Below are 24,684 nucleotides of genomic sequence, written 5' to 3'. Positions count from 1 at the left end.
CCTCATCCTGCAGGAGTGGCAGGCGTGGAAAGAGCTCCGCGAAAGCCACCGGGCCGAGGAGAACGAGCTCGCGCACAAACGGCGGGAGCAGGAGATGGCGTCCAAGAAGCGCCGGCTGGAGATCGAGAACGAGATTGCGCGCGAGAAGGAGGTGCTGAGTCTGCGCAAGGGGGCCGAAATCGTATCGTGCCTTGAACAAGATCCCGCTTGTCGGCCTGCTGGCGCTGCCCGAAGTCAAGGCGTTGATGGACGCGAACTAGGACTGGCCCTTGATGTCGGTTGGGATGTTGATTGGGCAGTTTGCTCGAGCTTGATTCGGCTCGGATTGCTATTATTTGTTTCTCGAGGTTGGGTGCGGAACTCGTATACGGTGCTTGCCTATATAATGGTCTCGCGGGATTGTCTCGACGCTCAGAGGCACCTCATAGGCTGCGTTGTGTGTCAGGGCTCTCCCGCTCTCTCCATCCGTCATTAGGTGCCAAGCCTAACGGACAAGGGGAGAAGGAGGGGGGGGGGGGGGGGGGGGGCCAACGAAAAATATAATAGTATCTGGCCGAGGGGGGTAGAGTCGTGCCCGAGACGAGAGGTCGCAGCCCTGGTTATTATATAGTATCGGAGCTATCCGGAAGACCTCGTCTGCTGATGCTCCGAATTGAACATAAAATCTTCAAGACTCGACGTGTAACGTTATGTCTGCTTGCCGCCAACTGGAGTCCTGGATGGACTTGCGCGGCCATCTTGTGATAGCTTTGCGCAGCGTGGCCATGGACGAGTATGAGCTCTCGAGTGAGTCGCGTCGCCGCCTCTTGGCTTGCACTTTGCTTTTCTAGAGACGCGTTGCCACAACCCGACGGGTTGCCTCAACTCTCTCATTTGCCTAATGCTAAGTACGCCTCGCCCTGGTACCCTCCCCACCACGCCGCCTCTGACCACCGCTTGTCCTACCAGGCCAACTGCATGTCGTCCTGCCGCCGCCCCTTTTGGTGTTCCTGGTCCTCGTTGGAACAACGCGCTAGTCAGCCACAGATGTGGCGGTGGAGGCGGAAACAGCCACATGTGGCTGTGGAGGCGAAGGGGCGCAGGGCCACCGAACCTAAATAAGTGGCCGTAGGCCACTTCCACCTTCCTTCTTAGACGTGGCGACCCAACAAAGAAATCGCCCCACAACGAAATTGGCCCACGCCATGCCCACACCCACTCCACGGGCGCAAATTATCCATTTCTACACAAAATAACTAGCAAAAAAATACTCAATCCTCTTCTTCGGCCTGTCTATATTGTTCGAGCCCACGGGCGATTATTTCCCGGGCTTCTTCGACTGCATGTGGCTGGCTTTCTGCCCGAGCCGTTTTTTTCCGCTTTGGGGGTATTTGACTAGCTTTTTGTGCCTTGGCGATGTCCTCTATACGTGCAAATCGCTCATTTCCATCTTCATATACCCTCTTACGCGTGCGAGGCTTTGAAGCCTCTAATTCGGTTGTGAGATGCGTAATTTGTGCCTTCAAAGACGCGATCTCTGTATTCTTCAGATCCAGGGACCTCCCGACCTAGTAAACAAGGCCCGCACACGCCGCTGAGCCGGACTGAGGGCATTCCGAATACTGTCCTGGTACTTCTTGATGTCCTGACTGCCGTGCGGTGTTTTGAAGAGCCTGTCATCGTCGTTCGGGGCCGTCGGCGGCGGTGTTGAAGGCCGGGCCGGGAGTGCCTCATTGTCCTTGACCGCCTCAGGGTCATCAAGTAAACAAGCCGGGTTGAAGGGCCAAATCCCGGTTTTACTGAAGCCCGACATGATGTTACGGGCACTCATGCCTTTACCCGAGGCATCTCTGTAGCAGTAAAGGAACCGAACCTTGTTGACAGGAGCTGACGATGTGAAGCTCGCGAGGGCCTTGGTATTTTCCCTAAAATAGGTCTTTAAAGGTGAAAAGACCGAGCGATCGAGAGGCTGAGACTTGTGCGATGTATGAGAAGGGAAATAGACGAACTGGACCTTATTTTGGAAGGCCGCTAACATGAATTTTTCGTTCATATGGCTCGAATGTTCGTCAAGGACCAGTATACGCCATTCGCCCGGCCTTTGGGGCTTTGTTTGGATCAGGTAGACCTCTTTGAGCCATTTCAGCGCAATACTGGCGTTGCTCCAGCCTGTAATTGAGTAATCGTACTTCCATTCCCGGAATTCCTTCGTCAGGTTGAAGTTATCAGGAAAGTGTTGTCCTTGAAGACTGGCCCCGGTAAATATGATCACGGGCTTCAAACGAACGCCCTCAGCAGTGCCGCATTCGATAACTGAAACCCAGGTTGTTGCATCAGAGCTTTTCACGTAGGTTCGGTTCGTCAGGGAGCTTCCTATGACCTTTCCGGCCCGGGTCTCGAGCTCCTGCATGCCGTGCTCATCCATGTTAGCGATGTTGGCCGGGATGACCTTTTTATCCTTGATTTGGAAGGCCAGGCGCTTGAAGAAAGCTTCATAAGCTTCACGAGTAGATCCGCAGACTCGAGAGGATTCCAACAAGGTTGAATTCTTCATCTTTACCGCCGGGTTGCGGCGTAGGAAGCGGTCCACATATCGCTCCCCAATGGTCTTTTTCGTGCCGGCCTCATTGAGTATAGCTTGAGCGAATCTCTGCACCTGACGACGGCTAGGAGCCCTGCCTGCAGCCTCCTCATTGAGGCACCAGTCGGCTAGGAAGCTTTCCTGCGCATTGGAGAGGTTTCTTTCGGCTTGTTTACTTTGTGCTCGATTTTCTGCCCCGTGGATGCGTTTGCAGAGGGTAGAAGGAGGGATCCCGAAGTCATGCGCGGCCTGCTTCTGCGATGCGCCCTGTTCAACTGCAAGTATTGCAGATTGAATTAACTGCTCTCGACGGTTCGACATGATGTATTTTGAAGCTATTCGAGCCTGAATTGATGAAGTTGTGTTGTGTTGAAGTTGAAGGGCGGGAAATTAGATGACAGGGGCAGAGATTTCGTTGTGGGGCGATTTCTTTGTTGGGTCGCCACGTCTAGATATAGATAGCATCAACGAAATCCAACACTTGAACCACCAGTATACGGCGCGCAGCGCGCCCTGTTGATTCCAGTACCGGTACCTGGTAGTTCCAACACTCACGTACCCCATCCCAATACTAATTAATGATTTAAGCAGCCGTACTACCGCCTCGTAGCCGTTCTCCGCGGCTCTCGACAGCGGCGTCCGGCCGCCGTCATCCGTCAAATCGATACTGGCGCCCTTCTCGAGCAGCAGCCGTACAGCCGCCTCGTGGCCGTTCGCCGCGGCCCTCGACAGCGGCGTCCGGCCGTCGTCATCCTTCAAATCGATACTGGCGCCTTCTCGAGCAGCAGCCGTACAACCGCCTCGTGGCTGCTTGCCGCGGCCCTCGACAGCGGCGTCTGGCCGCCGTCATCCGTCAAATCGATACTGGCGCCCTTCTCGAGCAGCAGCCGTACAGCCGCCTCGTGGCCGTTCGCCGCGGCCCTCGACAGCGGCGTCCGGCCGTCGTCATCCTTCAAATCGATACTGGCGCCTTCTCGAGCAGCAGCCGTACAACCGCCTCGTGGCTGCTTGCCGCGGCCCTCGACAGCGGCGTCTGGCCGCCGTCATCCGTCAAATCGATACTGGCGCCCTTCTCGAGCAGCAGCCGTACAGCCGCCTCGTGGCCGTTCGCCGCGGCCCTCGACAGCGGCGTCTGACTGGCGCCCTTCTCGAGCAGCAGCCGTACAACCGCCTCGTGGCCGTTCGCCGCGGCCCTCGACAGCGGCGTCCAGCCGTAGTTATCCGTCAAATCGATACTGGCGCCCTTCTCGAGCAGCAGCCGTACAACCGCCTCGTGGCCGTTCGCCGCGGCCCTCGACAGCGGCGTCCGGCCGTAGTTATCCTTCAAATCGATACTGGCGCCCTTCTCGAGCAGCAGCCGTACAACCGCCTCGTGGCCGCTCTCCGCGGCCCTCGACAGCGGCGTCCAGCCGTAGTTATCCTTCAAATCGATACTGGCGCCCTTCTCGAGCAGCAGCCGTACAACCGCCTCGTGGCCGCTTGCCGCGGCCCCCGACAGCGGCGTCTGGCCGCCGTCATCCGTCAAATCGATACTGGCGCCCTTCTCGAGCAGCAGCCGTACAACCGCCTCGCGGCCGTAATCCGCGGCCCTCGACAGCGGTGTCTGGCCGCCGTCATCCGTCAAATCGATACTGGCGCCCTTCTCGAGCAGCAGCCGTACAACCGCCTCGTGGCCGCTCGCCGCGGCCCTCGACAGCGGCGTCCGGCCGCCGTCATCCGTCAGATCGATACTGGCGCCCTTCTCGGGCAGCAGCCGTACAACCGCCTCGCGGCCGTTCTCCGCGGCCCTCGACAGCGGCGTCCGGCCGCAGTAATCCTTCAAATCGATACTAGCGCCCTTCTCGAGCAGCAGCCGTACAACCGCCTCGTGGCCGCTTGCCGCGGCCCTCGACAGCGGCGTCTGGCCGCCGTCATGCTTCAAATCGATACTGGCGCCCTTCTCGAGCAGCAGCCGTACAACCGCCTCGTGGCCGCTTGCCGCGGCCCTCGACAGCGGCGTCCAGCCGTATTTATCCTTCAAATCGATACTGGCGCCCTTCTCGAGCAGCAGCCGTACAACCGCCTCGTGGCCGTTCGCCGCGGCCCACGATAGTGGCGTCTGGCTATGCTCCTTATACTTTGCCTCGACGTTGATACTCCTGTCGTCGAGAAGTAAATCATCCATTATCCTCAGCACCTCCTCATCCGCCTCTCTCCCAAAGCCGTGACCTAGGTCAGTTTCATCTACGCTTCCTAATCCTTCTCTAGACCTATAAATTTCCACAGCTTTTTGGAGATTCTTTGCCGCAACGTCATATCTTGCTATTCTATTCAGCAACACTCCGAAATTCCATAATCTGGTCGTTTTGTCCAGGCCATGCCAGCACTGACACTTTGCCACTGGACATTTGGGCACTTTTCGACTGCTTATCAACTTTTCATAGTCTTCCCCATCTTGCAACTTTCTTCGAGATTCATCCCAGTCCCAGACCACGAGTAAATCCATTGGGAAGGCTGTTACTGAGGCTGAACGCTGTCGTACATCGTCTGTCAAGGGAACCGCAATCATAATAATAGTCGAAAACCCGTCGCATAACCTGACGATTGTAGGCGAAGATGCTCCTTGCAAGAGACAGACGACGTCGCCTTTCTTAACGGCTTTTGCTGAGGCCTGGAAGGTGAAACGAGAGCTCTGTTTTTCTTCCGGGCCGAAATGGCTTGGCGTATCCTCCCAGGTAATCTCCACGTGCTGTCTGTTATGCCGAGTAGCATCCTCTCCAACTGAGGATACTTCGCCGAGAATGCAGCATCTTGCTTCAATCACCGCCACCTCCACACCGTCCCAAGTGCTGACGGACATCTGGTCGGAGAGGCAGAATTGAACAAGATTCTTGAAGACTTCTCCCCATGCGGCCTCGTAATTGACATCTAGTCTTCCTACATGTAGATTATCATTGCTCATACCAAGCAAGGCATACACCTTGTCGAGAGGAACGGTAGCCTTGTGCGTATGGTACATATCCACTAGCTGGCCTAGAGGGTGTATACCTAGGGAAAACCTGTCTTGTAGATTGGTTTCGTATCCTTCGTATCTAGGCCGGAATACTGCGCCTCTTATAAGGTAGACTATCGGAGGAATCAGACCTAGCAGATGTGGGCGCGTTTCGTAGGACAGGTTTAATGCGCTCAGGCCTGAGCAGAACGCATACCCGTCGATCTCCGTAGGACCACATTTAATTAAGATATGTCGAGCTGCAGCAACCTCCTGGAGGACCTGAACTCATTGTCAATGGCGATTCCCTACTCTTTGGTCGTCTGCCACGTACCCAGATGCGTTCAAACCATCTCCGTTCAAGCAAAGTGAGGATATTATTCCGGTTTGTTTCGTCGGCTGGGGAATTCGCGGGCTCTTCGTCTGCAGCTGCGCGAATGTCTTCGAGTGCTTGGTCGCTGCCGTCGGCTTCTTCTCCGAGCCAAACAATTACACGGCTTGCTTTGGAATAGATCTTCGCCATCAACTGAACCTGACGTCCTTTTTCGTCTTTGTCGTCTTGGTTGATGCAAATAGCATCTACCCATAGGATTCTTTCCAGAAAGCAATGTCGAAGATGTGATAGCGCCACGTGAAGGTTGGCCGTGATATATAGCTCATCGCCGTCCACATAGATGGGCTGTTTGTTGTCATCAGATCCCCACACGTATGATAAGGACTCGTACGGATGGGTGCTTGCTGAGTCCAACATAGGAAAGGTAGTGAGCCGGCACTGTATGTGAGAATTCTTATCTGAATGTGGTAAGAGTCGGAGCAGCCGCACACTGCCCTTCGGCAAAGGAATGTACGGGGGCATGGTAGCGTCGGAAGCATAGGCTAGCTAGAGAGAGAGAGATATGTCCCAGAGAGACAATTAGAGAGGCAATCGCGTATGTTCTCGGAATCACTGATTCTTGAGCAATTGAAAAGCTAGATTGGTGGTGCCTGACATCCTTCCGTGTCTGCCCCGCACCGAAGAGGTTTTGTTGGAAAGCTGGCCCCAGTGTAAAGTCTTGGGGTAAGCTGGGGACCCCATTTTACCCTGAAAAAGAGGGGTTTTCCTGGGCTAGGCCCAGAAGGTTGCCCTGCATGCGCCTCCAGGTCAGACTGCCGGCGATTTCCGGGCTTAGTCAGGACCTCGAAAATCCCACAGGTTTCTTCTGTTCTTTTTTTGGTGGTTCCTTGCCGCCTAAACTTCGGTAGGAGGCTTCTCCTGTCAAGCATCGTCCCCGCCTTATTTCCGCCAATACTGTCAACCGCACCTCCACTTATTACTAGACGCAAGCTCCAGGTGCCTATGGAACAGCCCCTGAATCGGACCCCGCACAACACCACAAACTTCAATTGCCAACAACTTTGTCAATTAATTAGCTACAATGATGAAGTCTTCAGTATCGGATTCTCCTGATTCTTCTCTTTCAGAATAACTAAGGTCCTCTCTGCCAGCCTCTCTCTGTGAGGCACGAACCTCCTCAATTCCAGCGAACTGCGTATTAGGGTCGACTTGGACCTTCCTTCTCTTTCGGCCTCTTGTGCGTTCTAGGCTTTTTTCTGCAGCCTCCAATTGATGCGCCGTATTGGCTAGTTGGAAAACCACGTAATCGAAGGCTTTTGCTGCCTTGCGTATGAAAAGTCGGTCGTTGGCAGTCCGTTTTTGGCCGGCTAGAAAAACCTGCCCCTGAATACGGAAATCCTTCGGCTTTTTAGGGGTAAACCATATAGGCCGGCCCTCCGAATTCTTATTTAGAATGGGGTTATGGACCTCTTGAAGGTCTATAGAAACCGTAGAGGTCAGTTGACCAACGTCGCCGTTAGAATTCTTAATAACAAGGCCGTTGCTTAGGGGCTTCCTGAGGCTGACCGGCCAGAGGCCTGTAGCTTTCCAGCCGGCTTTGATATTAGATTCAGTCATTCCATAGACCCTGGCTTGCCGGTAGCATTCTAGGAAGGCCCTCTTTTCAGCAACAGTGCCTTCGTCGAAGCCGGAAACAACCTCGTTATGCTTGGCTCTGTACCGGGCTTTTAGAGGGCCGAAAACCGGTAAATCCAGGGGCTGGAGAACGTGGGAGGTGTGGGCTGGTAGAAATAACAATTGTACGTTATTAGAAAAGGCTAGCCACATGAATTCTTCGGTGGTATGACTACCGTGGCCATCTAAAATAAGGAGGCGCTTCTCCGAGGGGGTAGCTGGCCGAGTCTCTGGAAGAAAGATATTGCGGAGCCATGCGACGGCAGTATCATCGTCAGGCCAGCCGTTTTTAGTGGGTTTCCACTTCCAGCCCTTAAATGGCTGTAAATTGCGTGGATACCATTGTTGTTGAAGGCTTCTATCTTTGAAAATGACGACTGGGTTCAAATACCGGCCGTCAGCGGAAATACATTCGATAATCGAGGTCCAAATTCGGTCTCCTTTCTTCTTTTTCTGGAATTTCTTTCTTTCCTTAGATCCAACAACCAGGCCGTTATCTCCAATGCCAGAAGCAATGCCAGTTTCATCCATATTATACCTATGCTTGGCTGGAACAGCCTCCACGCCTGGAGGCTTCAAATAGTCAAACCAAGGCCGGATAACGGCCTCACAGGCTCGATCAGCACGGTTGGCATGGATTCTCCGAGGCCTAATTGTAGAAATAGATGGATTTCTAGCCAAAAGCCGGCTAGTCCAGCGTTTTCCGAGGGTCTCGTTATCTTCGAGCATTCTTCTAGCTAGTTTCCGAATTTGGGCGTGGGTTGGAGGGTGACCGAGCGACCCTTGGAATAGAATCCATTCGGTTAAGCGTTCTTCCATAGCCGGAGAAAGCTTTTGATTAAGAATTTGGGCCTTGGAGGCTGGCTCGGAACCACGAACCCGATTAAAGAGAGTAGTAGGGGGGATGCCGTGATTTTCAGCAGAGCTACGGAGTAAGCCGGTTTCTGCATACTCTGCCAGCGCATTCTGCAAATCCAACTGAGTATATCGCTTTATCTTTCATTTCTCAATTGAATGGAGAAAAGAAGATAAGTATTGAAGCAGAATTGGTCGAGTTGCAAGCGATTGAAATAGGTGAGTTGGGTGGCGAGCGGCAAGTCCTTGATGACAAACCTTGTTCCAAATCCAGGGGTGTTCCATAAGCAGACCACCTGACTTAACCACCACAACAGCAGAACTGTCCGTTGAGTCTTTGAAGCCGACTTTTTACCAAACAACCATGAAAAATGCTTTCTCGCCAGGATCTTTCTGAAGCCCGGGTTTTGGCCGCCGTCCCGATCAAATAACGGATCAAATAACGCCATGGAAGACTTCGAAGGCCGCAATTACAAGTCCATGGCCGCCGCCGCCTCAAAATATCGAGTCCCGTACTTCAAGTTACAAAGTAGGATTCAGGGTGCTCAGCCGAAGGAAAAGGACGGCGGAAAATGTTACCAAGCTCACGCCTACCGAGGACCTTACCTTCAAAGCTAAGTTGAACGTAAGGATCACGAACGGTTAGTTACTAAGGACTTGGGCTTAACAGCCGATAACAACCGGTAAACTAACTACCTTTCTTTCTTCCAGGCTAAGAACTTCTCGGCTAGAATTGGGGAGAAAGAAGGACAAAGAACGGGGGAAGTTGGAAATAAGCAAGCTAGGGAGGTGCGGTGTATTTATTAAGACCTGGTAGCTTTATCGGTCAAGTGGCTAGTACTTAAGCTTGCTAGTCAAGGTACAAGATTGTAATCCGAACGCGGCATCTGATTAGCTACCCGTGGTAGATCCTACGAACAAAATGGAGCAATCAGAATCCGGCAGTCCCAACTACAGCAAATATATTCCACGGCTGTTGGAATAGCGACACTTTGGGCCATGCAACAAAGGATGGAGAGGGTCAGGTGCGCAGGCACGTGACGGAGGAACGTGCTGCCCGGGCGCCGCCCCTTCATTAGGCCCCCACAGCTGGAACCATAAGTAGCACAAAACATGAATCAACGTACTATTCAGTATCCCGGTATGACTCTGTCGGTGCCGTTCAATTGTTTGGCATTTTGCTGTACCGCGATAAATGCCCGTGTTAAAGGACGGTGAGGGGACTGGTGTGGCGCCGTGGGTGGTCTGCATCATAACTTTTCAATGTGTCCTCCTTCCAGCCAATCACAGAGGCGGTAGGGCCAACCCTCCGAGTCTGCTGCCATCCGAGCGCAACCCGCCGAGACGGCTGCAGAGACGGGCCGAAGAAAGTTCAGCCACGGCGGAAGAAATGGACGCTGGGTGGTCGGGCTGGCAAGTGGCTGTTCGCGTCGAGCATGTTCATGGCACGGACAGAGCTGGGGAGAGGCTGAGTAAGGACGGTGAGGGGAGTGGTGTGGCGCCGGGGGTGGTCTGCATCGAGCGGGAGATGGCCAATGACAGACGGGAATCCCGGGGGAGCGGTTTCAAGTCGGCGAGTGGGTGGCGCGATGATTGGAGGCGGATCGAGATGCACCGTTGCCGGAATTTGCCGCAGTAGTAGTAAGGTAATTATCTGGTGTATTGTGGTAAACTTCGGATGAGGCTAGGCGGGCGTGTGAAAACAAGAAAGAACAAACCTGACCAACGTAGGGCTGATTGCCAAGGCAGAGTTTTTTTTTTTGGGGGGGGAGGAATGGGGGCCAGCTGCAGCACGGCTCAGGGGCTTAGACGGGCGCCCGCAGAGTTGTCCCAAATTGGAGTCAAGCTTCGAGTTGGTGTGGAGGGAGGGTTTTCGCTGCAACAGCCCGTTGCGCGCCGGCGATTGGCTGCACCGCCCGGGCAGGTGCTGAGAAAATTCCAGCCCGCCGAGCCCGAGCCCGTCCGCTGCTGTGGATGGTCTGTTCCTGCATTTTTGGACATCGTGGCTGCGTCGGAATAGCTTCAGCCGCACCCAACTCTGCTATCCCGACAACATACACAGGACGGGAGCGACAGAAAGTCGTGCGTGCAACGGTTTATTTTTCGCTCATGCTTTGTGCCTGGATTAGTTTCTGGTCTCCTGCGCGCCATGCACGCGTGCAGCATGCGCAGCACCCGCGGCATCGCCAGTCGTCGTCTCGGCAGCAACGCGCATGGCGGCAGCAACGCACATGGTAACAGCAACACGGCGGACAGGGCCTGACCAGAGTGGTGGGCTCAGGGCCATGCATGACTCGGCCTGCATGTGGTGGCTTCGTCTCGGAGCCGTACCCCTTTTCTTGGCTTTCGATTCGCGACTGCCTTTAGTAGTGATTTCCCATCGGAGATGTCGCGTGTGGGAGGGACAACGTCTTCTTCACTCCTTTGACACGTAAAACGGTTGACGAAGTTGTGCGCTTCGATTCCTTCCTATCCTTTCTTCTCTTTTTGTGACTTCACTTTTTGTGCCTTCTCTTTTTGTGCCTCCACCTGTCGCTCCTTACCGCCTGCAAGATGAATCATTGACATTCGTGTTGCCGTCGCTCGCTCATTTGACTGGCCCGTCTTCCACTTTTACTTCTCAAATTGCCACTTGAACGAGACCCTTTCTCCTTCGCGACCGGCCTTCGTACCCACCATGGCCTTCTTTGGGAGCGGCGGCTCTTCGGAGCGGAGGAAGAGCAGGAAGATAAAACTCACAAGTAAATACGCCCCTTGGCGAGGGTTAAGACGGGACTTGGCATGAGCTGGGGCTAACAGCACCGGGCAACAGGAAAGGGAAACCCGACGTCGAGGCCGTTTCTGTCGCGCCTCTACGGCCTGGCCACGACCATAGCCATGACTCTGGCGCTGATCGGAGTCATCATCTTCCTACACAAGACGCTGCCCGACGGCGCCGCCTCGAGCTTCGACCCGTCGGCCCAGTCGCTTCGGCCCCGCCGCATGGGCGCCGGGCCGCATGCCAGAGTTGCAGAGCAGGTAGAGAGGCGGGCGGAGGTGGTCCGGCCGATATTCACGGCCCCACGGCTGTCCCTCGGCCTGCTCACGTCGACCGTGTCCTGCACGACAAAGATCATACCGGCCAAGATGGCCAAGCGGTACCAGCAGGTGTCGTGCACCACCAGCTTCTACTTTGTAGCGCCCACGACGACGACGACGACGACGGCCGCGCCGCCGCGCTTCACCGTGATAAACCCAACCCGCATTGTGACTTTCCGCCCGCCGCCCCCGCCGCCCACCTCGGGTCCCTGCATCACGAGCGTTGTGGTGTGTCCGATAGTCAAGGGACGGGACCTGCAGGGCCGCCAGGCTTGCACCGACTCGTACTTTAGCATTCCCGGCTGCACGCCGACGACGACAGCCGCGCCCACGACCCTGCCGACGACGACAGCCGCGCCCACGACCATGCCGACGACCAGCGTGGATCCGTGCTCAAACACCACTCGCGTCTACTGCCCGGCAGTCGTCGCTCACGTCTGCATCACGACCGTGATTGCTCAGACCCGCGAGGGCTGCCTTGTCACCAATACGACTAGCATCCCAGCTCCGACCAACTCGACGTCGCTCCCGCCGCCGTCGGTGCCCGTCACGACGAATTCGACCACCACGGCCACTACGAACACGACGTCGTTCGCGCCATCGTCGATCCTGCCGTCTTCAGTTCCCATCAGCAATTCTTCGAGCGTCCCGGTGACAAACACGACATCCTTCCTCCCGTCTTCGGCGCCGCCGTCCTCGATACCGGCTAGCAACTCGTCAAGCATCCCGGTAACCAACACGACTTCTCTCATCCCGTCATCGGCACCGCCGTCTTCAGTCCCCGCGTCCTCCACCGCGTCTGCTCGGCCGTGCACGACAACATGGGTCGACTGCCCGCCCGAGATCGTCAAGCGCGACGAAGAAGACGGTTGCAGCACCGTCACGTCGACCTTTTCATACTGCCTGCCCAACTCGACGACCACCGCGGCCCCGTCATCGACGTTCAACCTCACCAGCTCGGCCCCTCCGGTTTCGAGCGCTCCGCCGAGCCGGCCAGCCTTCTCGTCGCTTCCCGCCTTCACCAACTCGTCAATCCCCGCGTCGTCGAGCAGCAGCAGCGCGCCTCCTTCGTCCACTATTATTATCGTGAGCTCGACCTCGCCGCCGCCGGCGTCGAGCGCGCCCCCGGACCCTATCTGCAGCATCACCTCGGTGACGTGCGTGACCACGACCACGGTTGATGTCATCTTCCGCCGCGGCGTCGTCACGAGCTGCGACACGTTCTGCTACACGCCCTCGTCGTCGGTTGCCGTCACCGTGGTGTCGAATTCGTCGTCCAGCAGTGCGGTCCTGTCGTCTGTGTTTTCGTCGGTGTTCTCATCGGTGCCGCCGAGTGCGGTTTCGTCGAGCGTAGTTTCGTCAGCAGCTTCATCTCTAGTGTCGTCTTCGTTTCCAACATCTTCGTTATTTTCTTCGGTGTTTTCTTCATCTGTGCCAGCGTCGTCTTCGGCATTCTCTTCATCCTCACCAAGCTCAAGCACGGTTTCTTCAAGCCAAACACCGATTATCAGCTCAACTCCAAGTGCACAAAGCAGCACTACAAGTAGCACGACAAGTAGCACGACAAGTACCACGTCTAGCTCCAGCTCCGGCTCCAGCTCCAGATCCAGCTCCAGCTCGGCAGTCACAACGCCTGGAACCACGACAGCCCCGACCACAAGCTACAGCTCAACGACGCCAACTTCAGCAGCATCAACCACATCTATCTCCTTGACCCCTCCAGCCAAAGTCCTGGTCGTCTCATCGTCAGCCTCGAGCTCGACGGTGACTCCGGTCTCTTCTACCGCTAGTAGCCGCAGCGCCAGCGGCATCAGCAGCACTAGCAGCACCAGCACTAGCAGCACCAGCACTAGCACCGGCAGCAGCACCAGCAGCACCAGCAGCACCACCTCACCTTCCAGCTCAACACCAAACTCCCTTCCCCCCACCACCACAGCAACAACACCATCAACCACACACGCCATCCCCACCGCAGCCTTCGACTCCGCCGCCCCACCCAGCACCACCGCAACACCACTAATCGCCATCGCCGGCGGGAACAGGCCAAACAACACCACCAGCAACACCCCGCACGCCAACCGCGAAGGCGACTTCGCCATCTGGCCGTCCGGCTGGGGCGCGCGGCAAGCGATTGCATCCAACTTCGCGCCCGTCATCGCCGCGCGCGGCGCCACGCTGGTCCTCGGCGCGCTGTACAGCCAGCTAGCGCTGCACGAGCCGGTGCGGCAGCTGGTGTCAGCCTCTGGGATCTCCGGCGCAGCCCTCGCCGGCTCTTCCTCCTCCGGGTGGGTTTTCGGCGCCGCGGCGGTCGTGGCGCAGCTCGGCAGCGCCTTCGCAGGCGGGGCATCGTTTGTCGACACGACGTATTGTCAGAGTGGTCCGGGATCCGGGGGCGACCTCAACCCGTGCGCGCCGCGCGTCAGCGTGAATCGCTGGGTGCTGGACGTGCTGGTCGTAGTGTGCGTGGTGCAGCTGGGCGCGCTGGCGGGGGCGGTGGCCAAGTGGTTCCAGAAGCCCGGCGGGCTGGCGGCGGACCCGACGACGATCGCCGGCGTCGCCGTCGTCATGGGCCATCCCGAGGTTGAGAGGTTGTTTACCGCGCTGCCGGGCGACGCGTCGCACCAAGAGCTCAAGGCAGCGCTGCGGGGCCGGCGGTTTCGGTTGGGCGCCTTTATCACCGAGGCTGGCGTGGAGAAGTACGGGATCGTGCCGGTGCCGGAGGAGGAGGAGCCAAAGAAGAAGGGGGATGGGCCCTGGGCGAGGGTTGGCGAGAGGCTGGCGGGGGTGCGTGAGAGGCTGGCGCTGTTCGAGAGCTGGCAGCACAGCCGGCTGTTTTTTGATATGCTGTTCGCGGCGCTGCTGCTCGCGCTGCTGGGGCTCGCGCTCGCGGCGCTTGCGAGCGTCGACAACCCGCAGTCTGTATTCTTTACGGCCGAGTCGGCGGCCGGCGGGCCCGGCGGCACGGCCATGAAGATCCTGTTTGCGCTGCTGGGCGTCGCCGTGTCGGCGTACTGGGGCCGGCTGTTCCAGGGTGCGTTGCCCCCCCGTCCCCCCCCCCTTTTTCCATGCGTACAATGCAAACTGAATAGCTAACTTGTTGGTGTAGACACGCAGACATTCACGCCGTACTTCCCGCTGCGCGAGGGCGAAGCACGGCCGGCGCCGACGATCCTGCTCAACCGGCACACGAGCCCGCTGTGCGCACTGCTGCCGCTGGCGCGCAACGGGCACGTGGCGGCGGCGTCGGTGGCATTCACGGGGCTGGTGGCCGAGTTCCTCATCATCTGCCTGTCGGGGCTGCCGTACCGGCCGGGGCAGCTGCGGAGTGAGTTTGTGTTCTGCGGCGCGGCGAGCGCGGGCATCCTGTGCCTGATGCTCGCGCAGCTGGCCCTCGTCATGCTGTGGCGCCGGCGGCTACCGCACCTGCCGCGGCGGCCCGACTCCATCGCCGCCGTCATGACGTACGTGGCCGGCACCGCCATGGTGCGCGACTTCTGCGGCCTCGAGAGTCTTAGTACCCGCCGGCGCAACAAGGCCATCCGCGACATGGGCAAGGTCTATGCCTACGGCTGGCGGCGCGGCGCCGGCGAGGATGGGCGTGCTGTCGTGCGCTGGGTCGTCGACGAGGTGCCCGGCCAGCAGCTCAAGTTGGCCGCTGACAGCTGCGGCGTGTCGGCTCGCTCGCGTCTTAGTGTTGACAGGCCCGAGAGCCGGGACAAGCCTCCCCTTCCCCAGGCCCAGCAGCGCGAGTACGCTTCCGCGCATGGGTACTACGGCTACGAGAGGCCGGTGTAGATGGATGACATAGATGGATGACACGTAGTTAGAGTCTTGGATATATGTGTAGATGAGTAATGGACGAATGACTTGCAATCTTCTTGATCTACGCGCATCCTGCAGAGGCTTCAGGACAAATAAAGACGGGACGTAAGCTTTTGATACCCTAAAAATAAACCACCAGTCGACCAGTCAGAGCCGCAAATTAGTTCTTGTGGTCTTCAATTCAGCATGATTGGGCCGTTCTTCATTCTACTTACTTTGCTCGGTGTAATGGGAAAGATGTCCACCTTTCTCTTGACGGGACTAAAGTGAAGTAATCGGGTTTGATTGGAAGTGTCAGTGGGGATGTATTTACATTTATTTCCACCATTGATTTCCACTCGCTCTGGTCTATCAACATATCAAGTCTCAAAGGAAAAGGGATGAAGGGGGCGAGAGGGGAATGAAGTGGAAGGGGAAGTACAAATGGGTAATTACAATAGCAATGAGAAGGGGTGGAGATGGCGATTGAAGGGGCAACGGATAAGGATAAGGGGGTTTTGGTGTGGAGGGGAAGGGCAATATTAATGCAAGGGATGTGTGAGCCGGGGAATGAACAGAGAAAATTCAAAGAAAGAAAAATAGCCCCGATAAATACAATGCCATACCCTCAAGGCCCGGCCCTGAAGCAAACCCCATCACAACTTCACAGAAATCTCGACGTCCTTCAGACTGAGAAAATGGTCAGCCACACCACCGTCTCACTCATACATCAAAGACACCACCCACCGCTCGAGCCTGTCCAAACAAGCTCACCCACACGACGAGACCTAAAACTTGATCCCGCCGACAGCGCCACCAACCTGGCCCGCAACACCGCCAGCCTGACCTAAATTCTTGCCTGCGCCAACTACGGCTCCCGCGCCCTTGTTCGCCACATCGCCGGCCTCTTTGCCGGCTGCACCGGCGGCGCCCTTGGCAACGTCCATGGCAATATCTTGCTTGGAGAAGCAGCTGCCCATCGTGAATTATGTCGTGTGCGTGTCGTGTGGGGGAAGTTGGCTGAGGGTTTCCGTCGGGGCTCGGAGACTCGGGAGGCGTGCAAGAGAGGTCGACAAACAAAAAGGGGGGCTTTGAGAGGGGGGCTTTGAGAGGGGGGGCTGAAGAATCTCTGGCTGTGGCAGAGGCTGAGAATCACAACGAGGGATGGTGGGATGGTCTTGTCATCAGCAGAGCCAAGACTGCTTCAACAAAGACAGCACGCCGCCGAGTTTATATGCGCCGCCGTGCCACTGTGCCAGCGCCAAACATGCACAGAAAGACAAAAGAAATCGTTAGAATAGCGAGACGAAAAGGGGGCCGAGAGGGAAAAGGCGCGTTTTGCTGTGCACCCTCCAGATCTGGCCAGTGGGATGAAAGAGGCCGGGCCGAGCCGGACCGGAGAGTAAGAGACCTTGACACACCATCCCGTTTCCTGCCGAGTCTATTGCATGATTGCACTTGCATTATGTGAGACCGCGGCGTGGGGAGAAGTGCTCCCAATTGTTACTAGATAGCAAGGTGAACCCCCGAAAAGAAAGAAAAGAAAGCAAAGAGAGAAAAGGAATGAAAAGAACGAAAAACAGTTTTTGTCCGGCACACAGCTAGAGCACAAACGCGAACCTGACAGGAAGACCCCAAAAACACATTGAGGGTTTGGAACTGGGACCAACGCGGATGTATCAAATAAGAACCTGAGAGCGGCAACTTGCAAAACAGGCGGCCGGGAAACCGCACCTACCCAGGGTCCAGAGTCCGCGGGCGGCGCAGACGGCAACTCCAACCCGAGCCGGCTCAGACACGTCTCGGACGGTGCCCTGGGGATGGGGGGCGGCGTCGAACGGTTGCGCCGCACGGCAAACACGGAACGCAAAACACACACACACGTACACACACGGCCCAGCATACCTAGGTCAATCATCTGATGGGCCCCTTAAGACGAGAACGCGCCGCCAACCTACTTATTCGGAATAAATTACTATTTGTTTTAGGACGGACGCGGTCGGACGGACGGCCTGCGAGCGACTTGCGACGGGTCGTTGGTAGCGGTGGCGGTGGCATGGAGCGGCGCAAACTGTGCATGCGAAACTGAACAGGTGTGCACATCTTGTTTATTGTTCCCGGTCTAGGTGGCACCAACTCGCCGTTGCCGCTGGGGTGCCGTGGTTGGTTTTCTAGCCCGAGGTGGCCATTTCGTTTTGATGAGATCATTGAGATGTTTTGGTGGTTGATAATTAGATGCCGTGATGAGCAAGCTGCTTGTTGTCTTCAAACGGGGGTCGAGTGGACTGTGCAAGACATTCAATCATGTTTTGACCCCTTTTTAAATCGGATTAATTACACTTTCCGACCTGCTTTTAGCTTTCTGTTTTCATGTGTTCTTTTTCCTCTCTCCTTGCCCCCTTGAATCCCGGCCACACACAACCCAGTCTAGTCGACAACCCCCTTTGGCAGTATCGCGACATAGTCCAGCGGCGCCCCCTCGTTCCCGTCGGCCAGGCCAATGATCTTGAGCACATCGCCCCGCTTGACGTCGACGTTTGGGATGGTGATGCGCGTGGCCGAGTGAGCGTCGAGCTTGGTCGAGAATTCGTGGCCCAGGTGGTCCTCCAGATCGCCATACCACTCGTGCAGCGGCTCGCCGTTGAGGAAGGCACCGTAGTGCGCCCGACCACCAGCAACATCGAAGTAGCCGACGGCGATGTCGTACGTGCCCAAGGGGAAATCCAGCACCGTCGCGGCCTCGCCGGACCCATTGTTGTTAGGGCCCGAGCCGACGACGATGGCGGTGGAATTCGACGCGGCCTCGAACGGGTCGACGGCCACGGGCCGGTAGCCGCCGCTGAGCGCCATGCTCTCGGCCTCGATGCGGTACGGGTGGTGGCCGACCCGGCTGGCCTCGTCGGCGATGCCCGAGAGGTTGTAATAGTAGCCGGCGACGGCGTCCCGCCACACGAGCGCGTGACCCGCCTGGAACCGCAGCTTGAATAGCACGTCGTCAAACCGTGCCCCGTCTACCTTGCCCTGCAGCGACTGCCACGCCGGCACAAACGTCTGTGCCGCCGCCGCGCCGTCATAGTGGGCGTCGTAGAAGTGCTGAATCACTGTCTTGCCCGAGTGCAGGCGGTGCGTGTAGTTGACGTGATGGAACCACAGGAGGAGGTTGTCGGGAGTCGTCTCGAGATTCTCAAACACGGCGGCCACCTCGGGAGGATACTGGCCCGAGTTGCCGGTGCCGTTGGACACGGTTCTGTCCATGCCGATCGTGCTTTTGTCGGCACGCGTCCACTGGCCCCATCGGTTCTCTTGGCACTGCGGACAGGGGCCAAAGTGTGTGTAAAGAATGTCGGTCAGCGTCTGAATGCCGAGGTTGCCCGTGTAGTTCTCATAGGCTGGCCACGACGCCATGGAAATATCCGTGATGACCTTGACCACGCTCGGCTCCGACCCAAACGTGAGGCGGATCCAGTCCTGCAGAAGAGACTGAACATCTCCTGTGGGATCCCAGGCCAGGCGGCCGTAGGCGTACAGATTTGACATGGCGAGGTGGCTGCCGAGCCAGTTCGGGTTAGTCCCAACGTTGACGACGCCGGCATACCCGCCGAGAGTCCGGTTGAAGCGCTGACCCGAGACAATATCGCGGACGAGAGAGGGCTTGCCGCCGACCCTCATGTCAAAGTCCAGGATGGTCTTCCACAGCGGCGGTGTATAAACCAAGTGGTCCTGCTGACCCAGATATTCCTGCGTGATCTGGAGCTCGATGGCCGCGTTGGTGTTTGGCAGGTGGGCAAACAGCGGCGACGCCGGCTCTCGGACCTGGAAGTCGATGGGCCCGTACTTGATCTGGACGATGACGTTGTCGAGGAACTCGCCGTCCAGCTCCTTGAAGAAGTCGTAGGCAGCGTTGGCCCTGTCATCTTTCCACACGGCCGGGTTCATGTTGGAGTTGTAGACAAAGGCCCTGAACATGATGATGCCACCGTGGGGCCGCAAAGCCCGGGCGAACAGATTCGCGCCGTCAGCGAGCGTGCGGTTGTATGTCAGGGGCCCGGGCTGCCCCTCGGAATTGGCCTTGACGAGATATCCCGCCCAGTCTGGGATTTGCTGGTAAATCTGGTTCGTCTTTGCTTCCCACCAAGCAATGACGGTCGGATCTAGGGGGTCAAAGGTGGCGGTTTCTTTCAGCCCGTCGGGTCCCGGAGAAGCAAAGTTGAGCGAGATGCCCACCCTAACCCCGTACGGACGCATGGAATCAGCAATGCGCTTCAGGCCGGCAATGGTCTCGTTGGTCAGCATCCGGGGGTTGGCGTTGACGTTGTTGACGACAATGCCGTTGATGCGAACTGAGGCGAGCAGGCGGGCATACTGTGACACTCGGGTCAGGTCGGTGGCAACCGAGCCGTTGGCAAAGAAGATAGAACGTCCTGCATAGCCCCTCTCGATGGTGCCGTCCATGTTGTCCCATTCGTTGACCCAGCGGATGGGAGCATCAGGGTTTGATACAATGTCGGCATCGGCAAAGTTTCCCTGGGCGATCCTCGACAGGTATTCGAACGCGCCGTATAGTGCACCTCGCCCATTCTGGCCAACTATGGTCACAGCGCCGCCCTTGATGTTGAGCCAGAAGCCATCGGGTACAAGATCAGTGCTGAGGTTCTGGCTACCAAGTTTGTCGTATGCCGAGAGCGTGCCGACCAAGACAAAGGACGAGTTAAATGAAGTCCAGGCCGAGTGCTCCTGTGAAATCTTGAGCTTTCGCCCCAAGATCCGTTGGATTCCGTCCTGAAGTTCCTGTCCAGCCGTATAGACGGGACTCGTGCTGGTCGAGTTCAGGGCGACAATGTGGGACGGAAGTGACGATGCATATTGCTGTCGCTGACCGTCGGGCAGCGGTGCGTATCGCAGCCAGCCACTGAGACCGTTCTCGGCAACCGCGACGGCAGCCACGAGAGCCAGCAGTCCCCAGCGAGCTCTCATTGTTTCAGCTCGCTACTTACTAGTAGCCATCAACCCAGAACCAGATCCTGACATGGATCCTCACCTGGCTGTTTCTCCCGTCCAACAATGGCACGTTTCTGTTTTATACACCATGGCACCTCGACCCCTTCCCCTCAAATCTCCACCCGAGATTCGGCCCTGGCCTATTGACCCCAGGTCCCAAGACGGAGTAAAGCAGTCTTTATTTCTTCCGCCCAGCAGCCAAACTGTCCAGTGTTCAGGCTAACAGACCCCGGCAATCCCAATCAGCCTGAATCAAGGGCAAAGAGCTGCGTAACCGCCGTGGACCGCCGAACCTGACCTTCTCGGCCCGGTATCCGCATTTCGCAGGTTAGCCGCGCCTCGCCCATAACCCGGCGAGCTTGCCCGACCGAAAACGAGGTTCTGGTTGCCTCTCGTGCCATTCCCGTCGCGCATCTACCCGAACCGCAGACTCGGGCATCAGCTAGGTACTGTGACGGCCGCAATGGAATCTGGTACCAATATTCAGGTCTGTATTCTCCCACTCGTGATCCCAACATGTAAGTCTTGCGTCTCAAAATTGGCGACGGTCAATTCGCGGTGACCATTGCACCAAAAAGGAGGAAGAAATTTAAAAAAGAAATCGTGAGAATGGTTGCAGCTTCGCAAGGTCCCAGGAGCATTGCAATTCCAACTCAAGTGTTGCCGTGACAGACCTTGCCTACCGAGGCAAGGTAACGGCAATTGAAACAAATCCGAGTTTATTATTTATTTGCATCGAGTGGATTGTCGCAAGTTTGGCAGATCTAGAGACGATGTGGGGCCGGAATTTCCATCTCGCTTAAGAGCAATGGCCCCCACCCCCCACGTCGGGTGCGGAAAATCTCAGTGGCAGCCACACTTCCACGTTCAGCCACACAAGCCCCAGCCGGCTCAGCTGGGACCCGCTCTTCGCAAGGCAACAGGAGCTTGAGGTAAGCTCGAGCGAGGCCGACCGACGTCGTCACGAACTAGCGGCCTGAATCCAAACCAAGCCCAACAGCACCAAACCACCGCGCACCTCGCCCCATCCACAAAATCACATCCGTCGGCAATCGACCGCCCCACGAGAAGCGACAAGCAACGACCCTCTCTCCACACCCACCAATTCTCCGCCGAGCGATCGACCAAAGTCGCCATTCGCCGCGACTTTTGGCCAGCGTGTCGCGCCGCCCCTTTAAACCTCCTCCACACCCACAACCAGCGCCATGGCATCAGATCAGGAGCGCAAGCACGCTCTCTCGTCCTTCAAGACGAAGCTGATCGAGTCGCGCGAGTGGGAGGCCAAGCTCAAGAACCTGCGGCTGGAAATAAAGGGCCTGCAGAAGGAGTTTGACAAGACGGAAGAGAACATCAAGGCATTACAGAGCGTCGGCCAGATTATTGGCGAAGTCCTCAAGCAGCTAGACGATGAGAGATGTGCGTATCCCTCTCCCTAATCCCAATTCTGCATCCTTCCCGTGCTTGCTTTTTCTACCAAGGGAAAGCAGAAACGCTAACTCTATCCCCTCCGCCACAGTCATCGTCAAGGCCTCCTCTGGCCCCCGCTACGTGGTCGGCTGCCGCTCAAAGGTCGACAAGGCCAAGATGAAGCAGGGAACACGGGTGACGCTCGACATGACGACGCTCACCATCATGCGCATGCTCCCGCGGGAGGTCGACCCGCTCGTGTACAACATGTCGCTCGAGGACCCTGGCCAAGTTAGCTTTGGCGGCATCGGCGGTCTCAACGACCAGATTCGCGAGCTGCGAGAGGTTATCGAGCTCCCCCTCAAGAACCCGGAGCTATTCCTACGCGTCGGCATCAAGCCGCCCAAGGGCGTGCTTCTCTACGGACCGCCCGGCACCGGCAAGACGCTGCTTGCCAGGGCCGTTGCTAGCAGTCTGGAGACAAACTTCCTAAAGGGTGAGTCTACATCCTGGCTAGCATCAACAAAACCCGACGACTTTTTTGTGCTTTTAAGCCTCTGCTGACCTTCCCGCCATTACAGTTGTCTCGTCGGCGATCGTCGACAAGTATATCGGCGAGTCCGCACGCCTGATCCGGGAAATGTTTGGCTACGCTAAGGAACACGAGCCCTGTATCATCTTCATGGACGAGATCGATGCCATTGGCGGGCGCCGCTTCAGCGAGGGAACTAGTGCTGACCGCGAGATTCAGCGCACGCTTATGGAACTACTAAACCAGCTAGACGGGTTCGACTACCTCGGAAAGACCAAGATCATCATGGCGACGAACCGCCCCGACACGCTGGACCCGGCGCTGCTGCGCGCTGGGCGGCTGGATCGCAAAATCGAGATCCCGCTGCCCAATGAGGTGGGCCGTCTCGAGATTCTCAAGATCCACGCGGCGAGCGTGGTACTAGAGGGCGATATCGATTTCGAGAGCGTCGTGAAGATGAGCGACGGTCTAAACGGTGCCGATCTGCGGAACGTGGTTACCGAGGCGTATGTTGTCACATTTACTGTCAATGCAAGTTTTTCCCGCTAACACTTGGCTTGCAGGGGTCTTTTTGCCATCAAGGCCTGGCGCGACGCCGTCAACCAGGACGACTTCAACAAGGCGGTGCGCAAGCTTGGCGAGGCAAAGAAGCTGGAGGGCAAGCTCGAGTACCAGAAGCTGTAAGGGGGTACTTGTTTTCAGCGTTTGGGGGGTGAAGCGGCATGGAAAGCGATTATACAAAGAGACAGCAGACCTGAGCCTGGCAGCCGGCTCGCTCCCCGCGAGCCTCGTTGTAATATTGTAACACTAGCAAATGACTATACACCAGCTGTTGGAGAGGCTCTCTTGTAGTTACTCGGCACGTTGCTGATCTGCCTGACGTGTGCAAACCAGCGCGGTCGAAAATGTCAAGCACACACGAAATGTTTCGTTTCCAGGGTGAGGGTTGTTGGCTAACGAATGGCATCAACAGACAAGAAAGGGGTACAGTACTCCGTACTTCAGCTTCAACCTTGGCAAAAAGAAGGTTGGCGAGTTGTCCATATTAGCACTCTGCATGCAAATCTAAGGGTCCTGCAGGGAGATTTTTACATACACGACGCTAAGTGTCATTGCTATTGGCGTCTGCTCAAGCGGCCCCCATGCTTTTCACCTTGCCTTGATTACCCAACCTAACCTACTTACAATTGTCGGTAAACAAACTGGATTAATAAATGTGTTATCTCTCTGGTAAGCAGTTTCATGATATGTGCCTTGCGCAAACATGCTTGCGGAATTACCCGCTCAAGTGCTGATAACTAACTAGCCCTAGATCTAATCAGCAACCCGTGTAGTGTGTATACACAAGGGTTAGCTGATCTGCCCTGGAACGGCACAGAGACGACCGAGGACGCCGTGCTGCACATCTAGAGGATGCGCGGGAACGGCTATTAGCGCTGAAGATTGGACCAGTGCTGACGGCACCTAGAAGCGGACTACCTTATTAAGGTCAACTAGACTGGAAAAGCGATTGTAGCACCCGTAGCACCTGCAATTCCTGTGTCAGTATTGTGCCGCCGTTTGTGGCGTCCTCGTCATCATTGTCGATTTGAGCGTGTCGCCTGCGCCAGACATGGTCGTGCTGGATGCACCGCGCCGATTGCACTGTCCCAGCCCACTGAGTCCTCCACTGCAATTCTCTTCAGGCTACCCCGCGCTGCCTGGACCCCACTTCGAGGCTCTTTGATCCAACCAACACTACACCTTGTGTTACTGGCGTGCGTTCTCTCGGCTGCAACGGACTGCGAACGACTCACTCACTTCCTCGCGCTGACTTCCAGCAGCACCGCGCCTAGTCAGCAAGTCCGACCACTACCATCCAGGTCACACGCGCAGTAGGCGCAAGGGAGGAGCTTGGATATATCACCGCATCATAAGCTAGCTCGCAGCGCGACGGCCCCAGACCCCCCCAAGGTGAGCATCGCGGGGCTGACGGCAGTTGTCCCGATTGAGTGCTAACATTTTTCGAGCAAGCTCATCAGCAGGGAATCGATTCTAGCAGCCGACAATCCCCCCCCACTCCGCCTACGGAACACTGGCGAGCTCGCTCTCCGACACCTTCGTCTTGTACGATCACCTCAATATAGGGACCCGATCAAAACCGGGCCTCACCGCCCCTACCATGACAACCGAAGACTAGGTTATCCTACCGCCGCCGCGGCGGTACACCTGAAGCTCGGCTGCGGACCTGGAATTTCGCCTCCTCCATCCCGGTCCTCCCAACCGTCTTTACCCATGACAGCCCCTAAGCCGCCGGCCCTTCCTCCCCGCGAGATTTAAGCCGTAACCGGTGGCGCCCCCTCGAGGCCCGGGATACAATAGCTTCTACAACTGCTGAGACCACTCCGCCCCGCTACACCGCGGCCAATGGCTCGAGCCAAGCAGCTCCTCCCTGCGGCGGGCCAGGGGAACCCCTGACAAGTTAGTGGGCCGAC

The 24,684-nt window shown here is 56.9% G+C and overlaps 4 protein-coding genes across 4 annotated transcripts; 2 read left to right on the top strand and 2 right to left on the bottom strand.

The window, feature by feature from the left end:
- Window positions 1-3,698: 3,698 nt before the first annotated feature.
- Window positions 3,699-6,369, bottom strand: B0T26DRAFT_600087 (heterokaryon incompatibility protein-domain-containing protein; the record flags this gene model as incomplete). The annotated part of the gene is made up of 3 exons (XM_060435707.1): window positions 3,699-4,001; window positions 4,737-5,818; window positions 5,844-6,369. Coding segments are annotated over 3 exons (1,911 nt in total), but the record flags the coding sequence as incomplete, so codon positions are not given.
- A 4,483-nt stretch (window positions 6,370-10,852) lies between these two features.
- Window positions 10,853-15,267, top strand: B0T26DRAFT_774064 (uncharacterized protein; the record flags this gene model as incomplete). Its single annotated transcript, XM_060446580.1, has 3 exons — window positions 10,853-11,135; window positions 11,207-14,503; window positions 14,579-15,267. The coding sequence occupies exons 1-3, from the start codon at window positions 11,072-11,074 to the stop codon at window positions 15,265-15,267; spliced, it is 4,050 nt and encodes a 1,349-aa protein (XP_060295586.1). The 5' UTR covers window positions 10,853-11,071.
- Window positions 15,268-17,700: 2,433 nt separating this feature from the next.
- Window positions 17,701-20,247, bottom strand: B0T26DRAFT_646710 (glycoside hydrolase superfamily; the record flags this gene model as incomplete). Its single annotated transcript, XM_060437837.1, has 1 exon — window positions 17,701-20,247. One exon carries the CDS (start codon window positions 20,245-20,247, stop codon window positions 17,701-17,703), a length of 2,547 nt encoding a protein of 848 aa, XP_060295585.1.
- A 1,229-nt stretch (window positions 20,248-21,476) lies between these two features.
- On the top strand, window positions 21,477-22,894 carry B0T26DRAFT_648347 (P-loop containing nucleoside triphosphate hydrolase protein; the record flags this gene model as incomplete). The annotated part of the gene is made up of 4 exons (XM_060437993.1): window positions 21,477-21,687; window positions 21,788-22,174; window positions 22,260-22,716; window positions 22,774-22,894. The coding sequence occupies 4 exons, from the start codon at window positions 21,477-21,479 to the stop codon at window positions 22,892-22,894; spliced, it is 1,176 nt and encodes a 391-aa protein (XP_060295584.1).
- Between the last annotated feature and the right edge of the window lie 1,790 nt (window positions 22,895-24,684).

This window comes from Lasiosphaeria miniovina (assembly GCF_030549165.1).
Source record: "Lasiosphaeria miniovina strain SMH2392-1A chromosome Unknown B0T26scaffold_4, whole genome shotgun sequence".
NCBI lineage: Eukaryota > Fungi > Ascomycota > Sordariomycetes > Sordariales > Lasiosphaeriaceae > Lasiosphaeria > Lasiosphaeria miniovina.
Note: the sequence above shows the minus strand (reverse complement) of the source record. Positions and strands in the feature narration are given on the sequence as shown.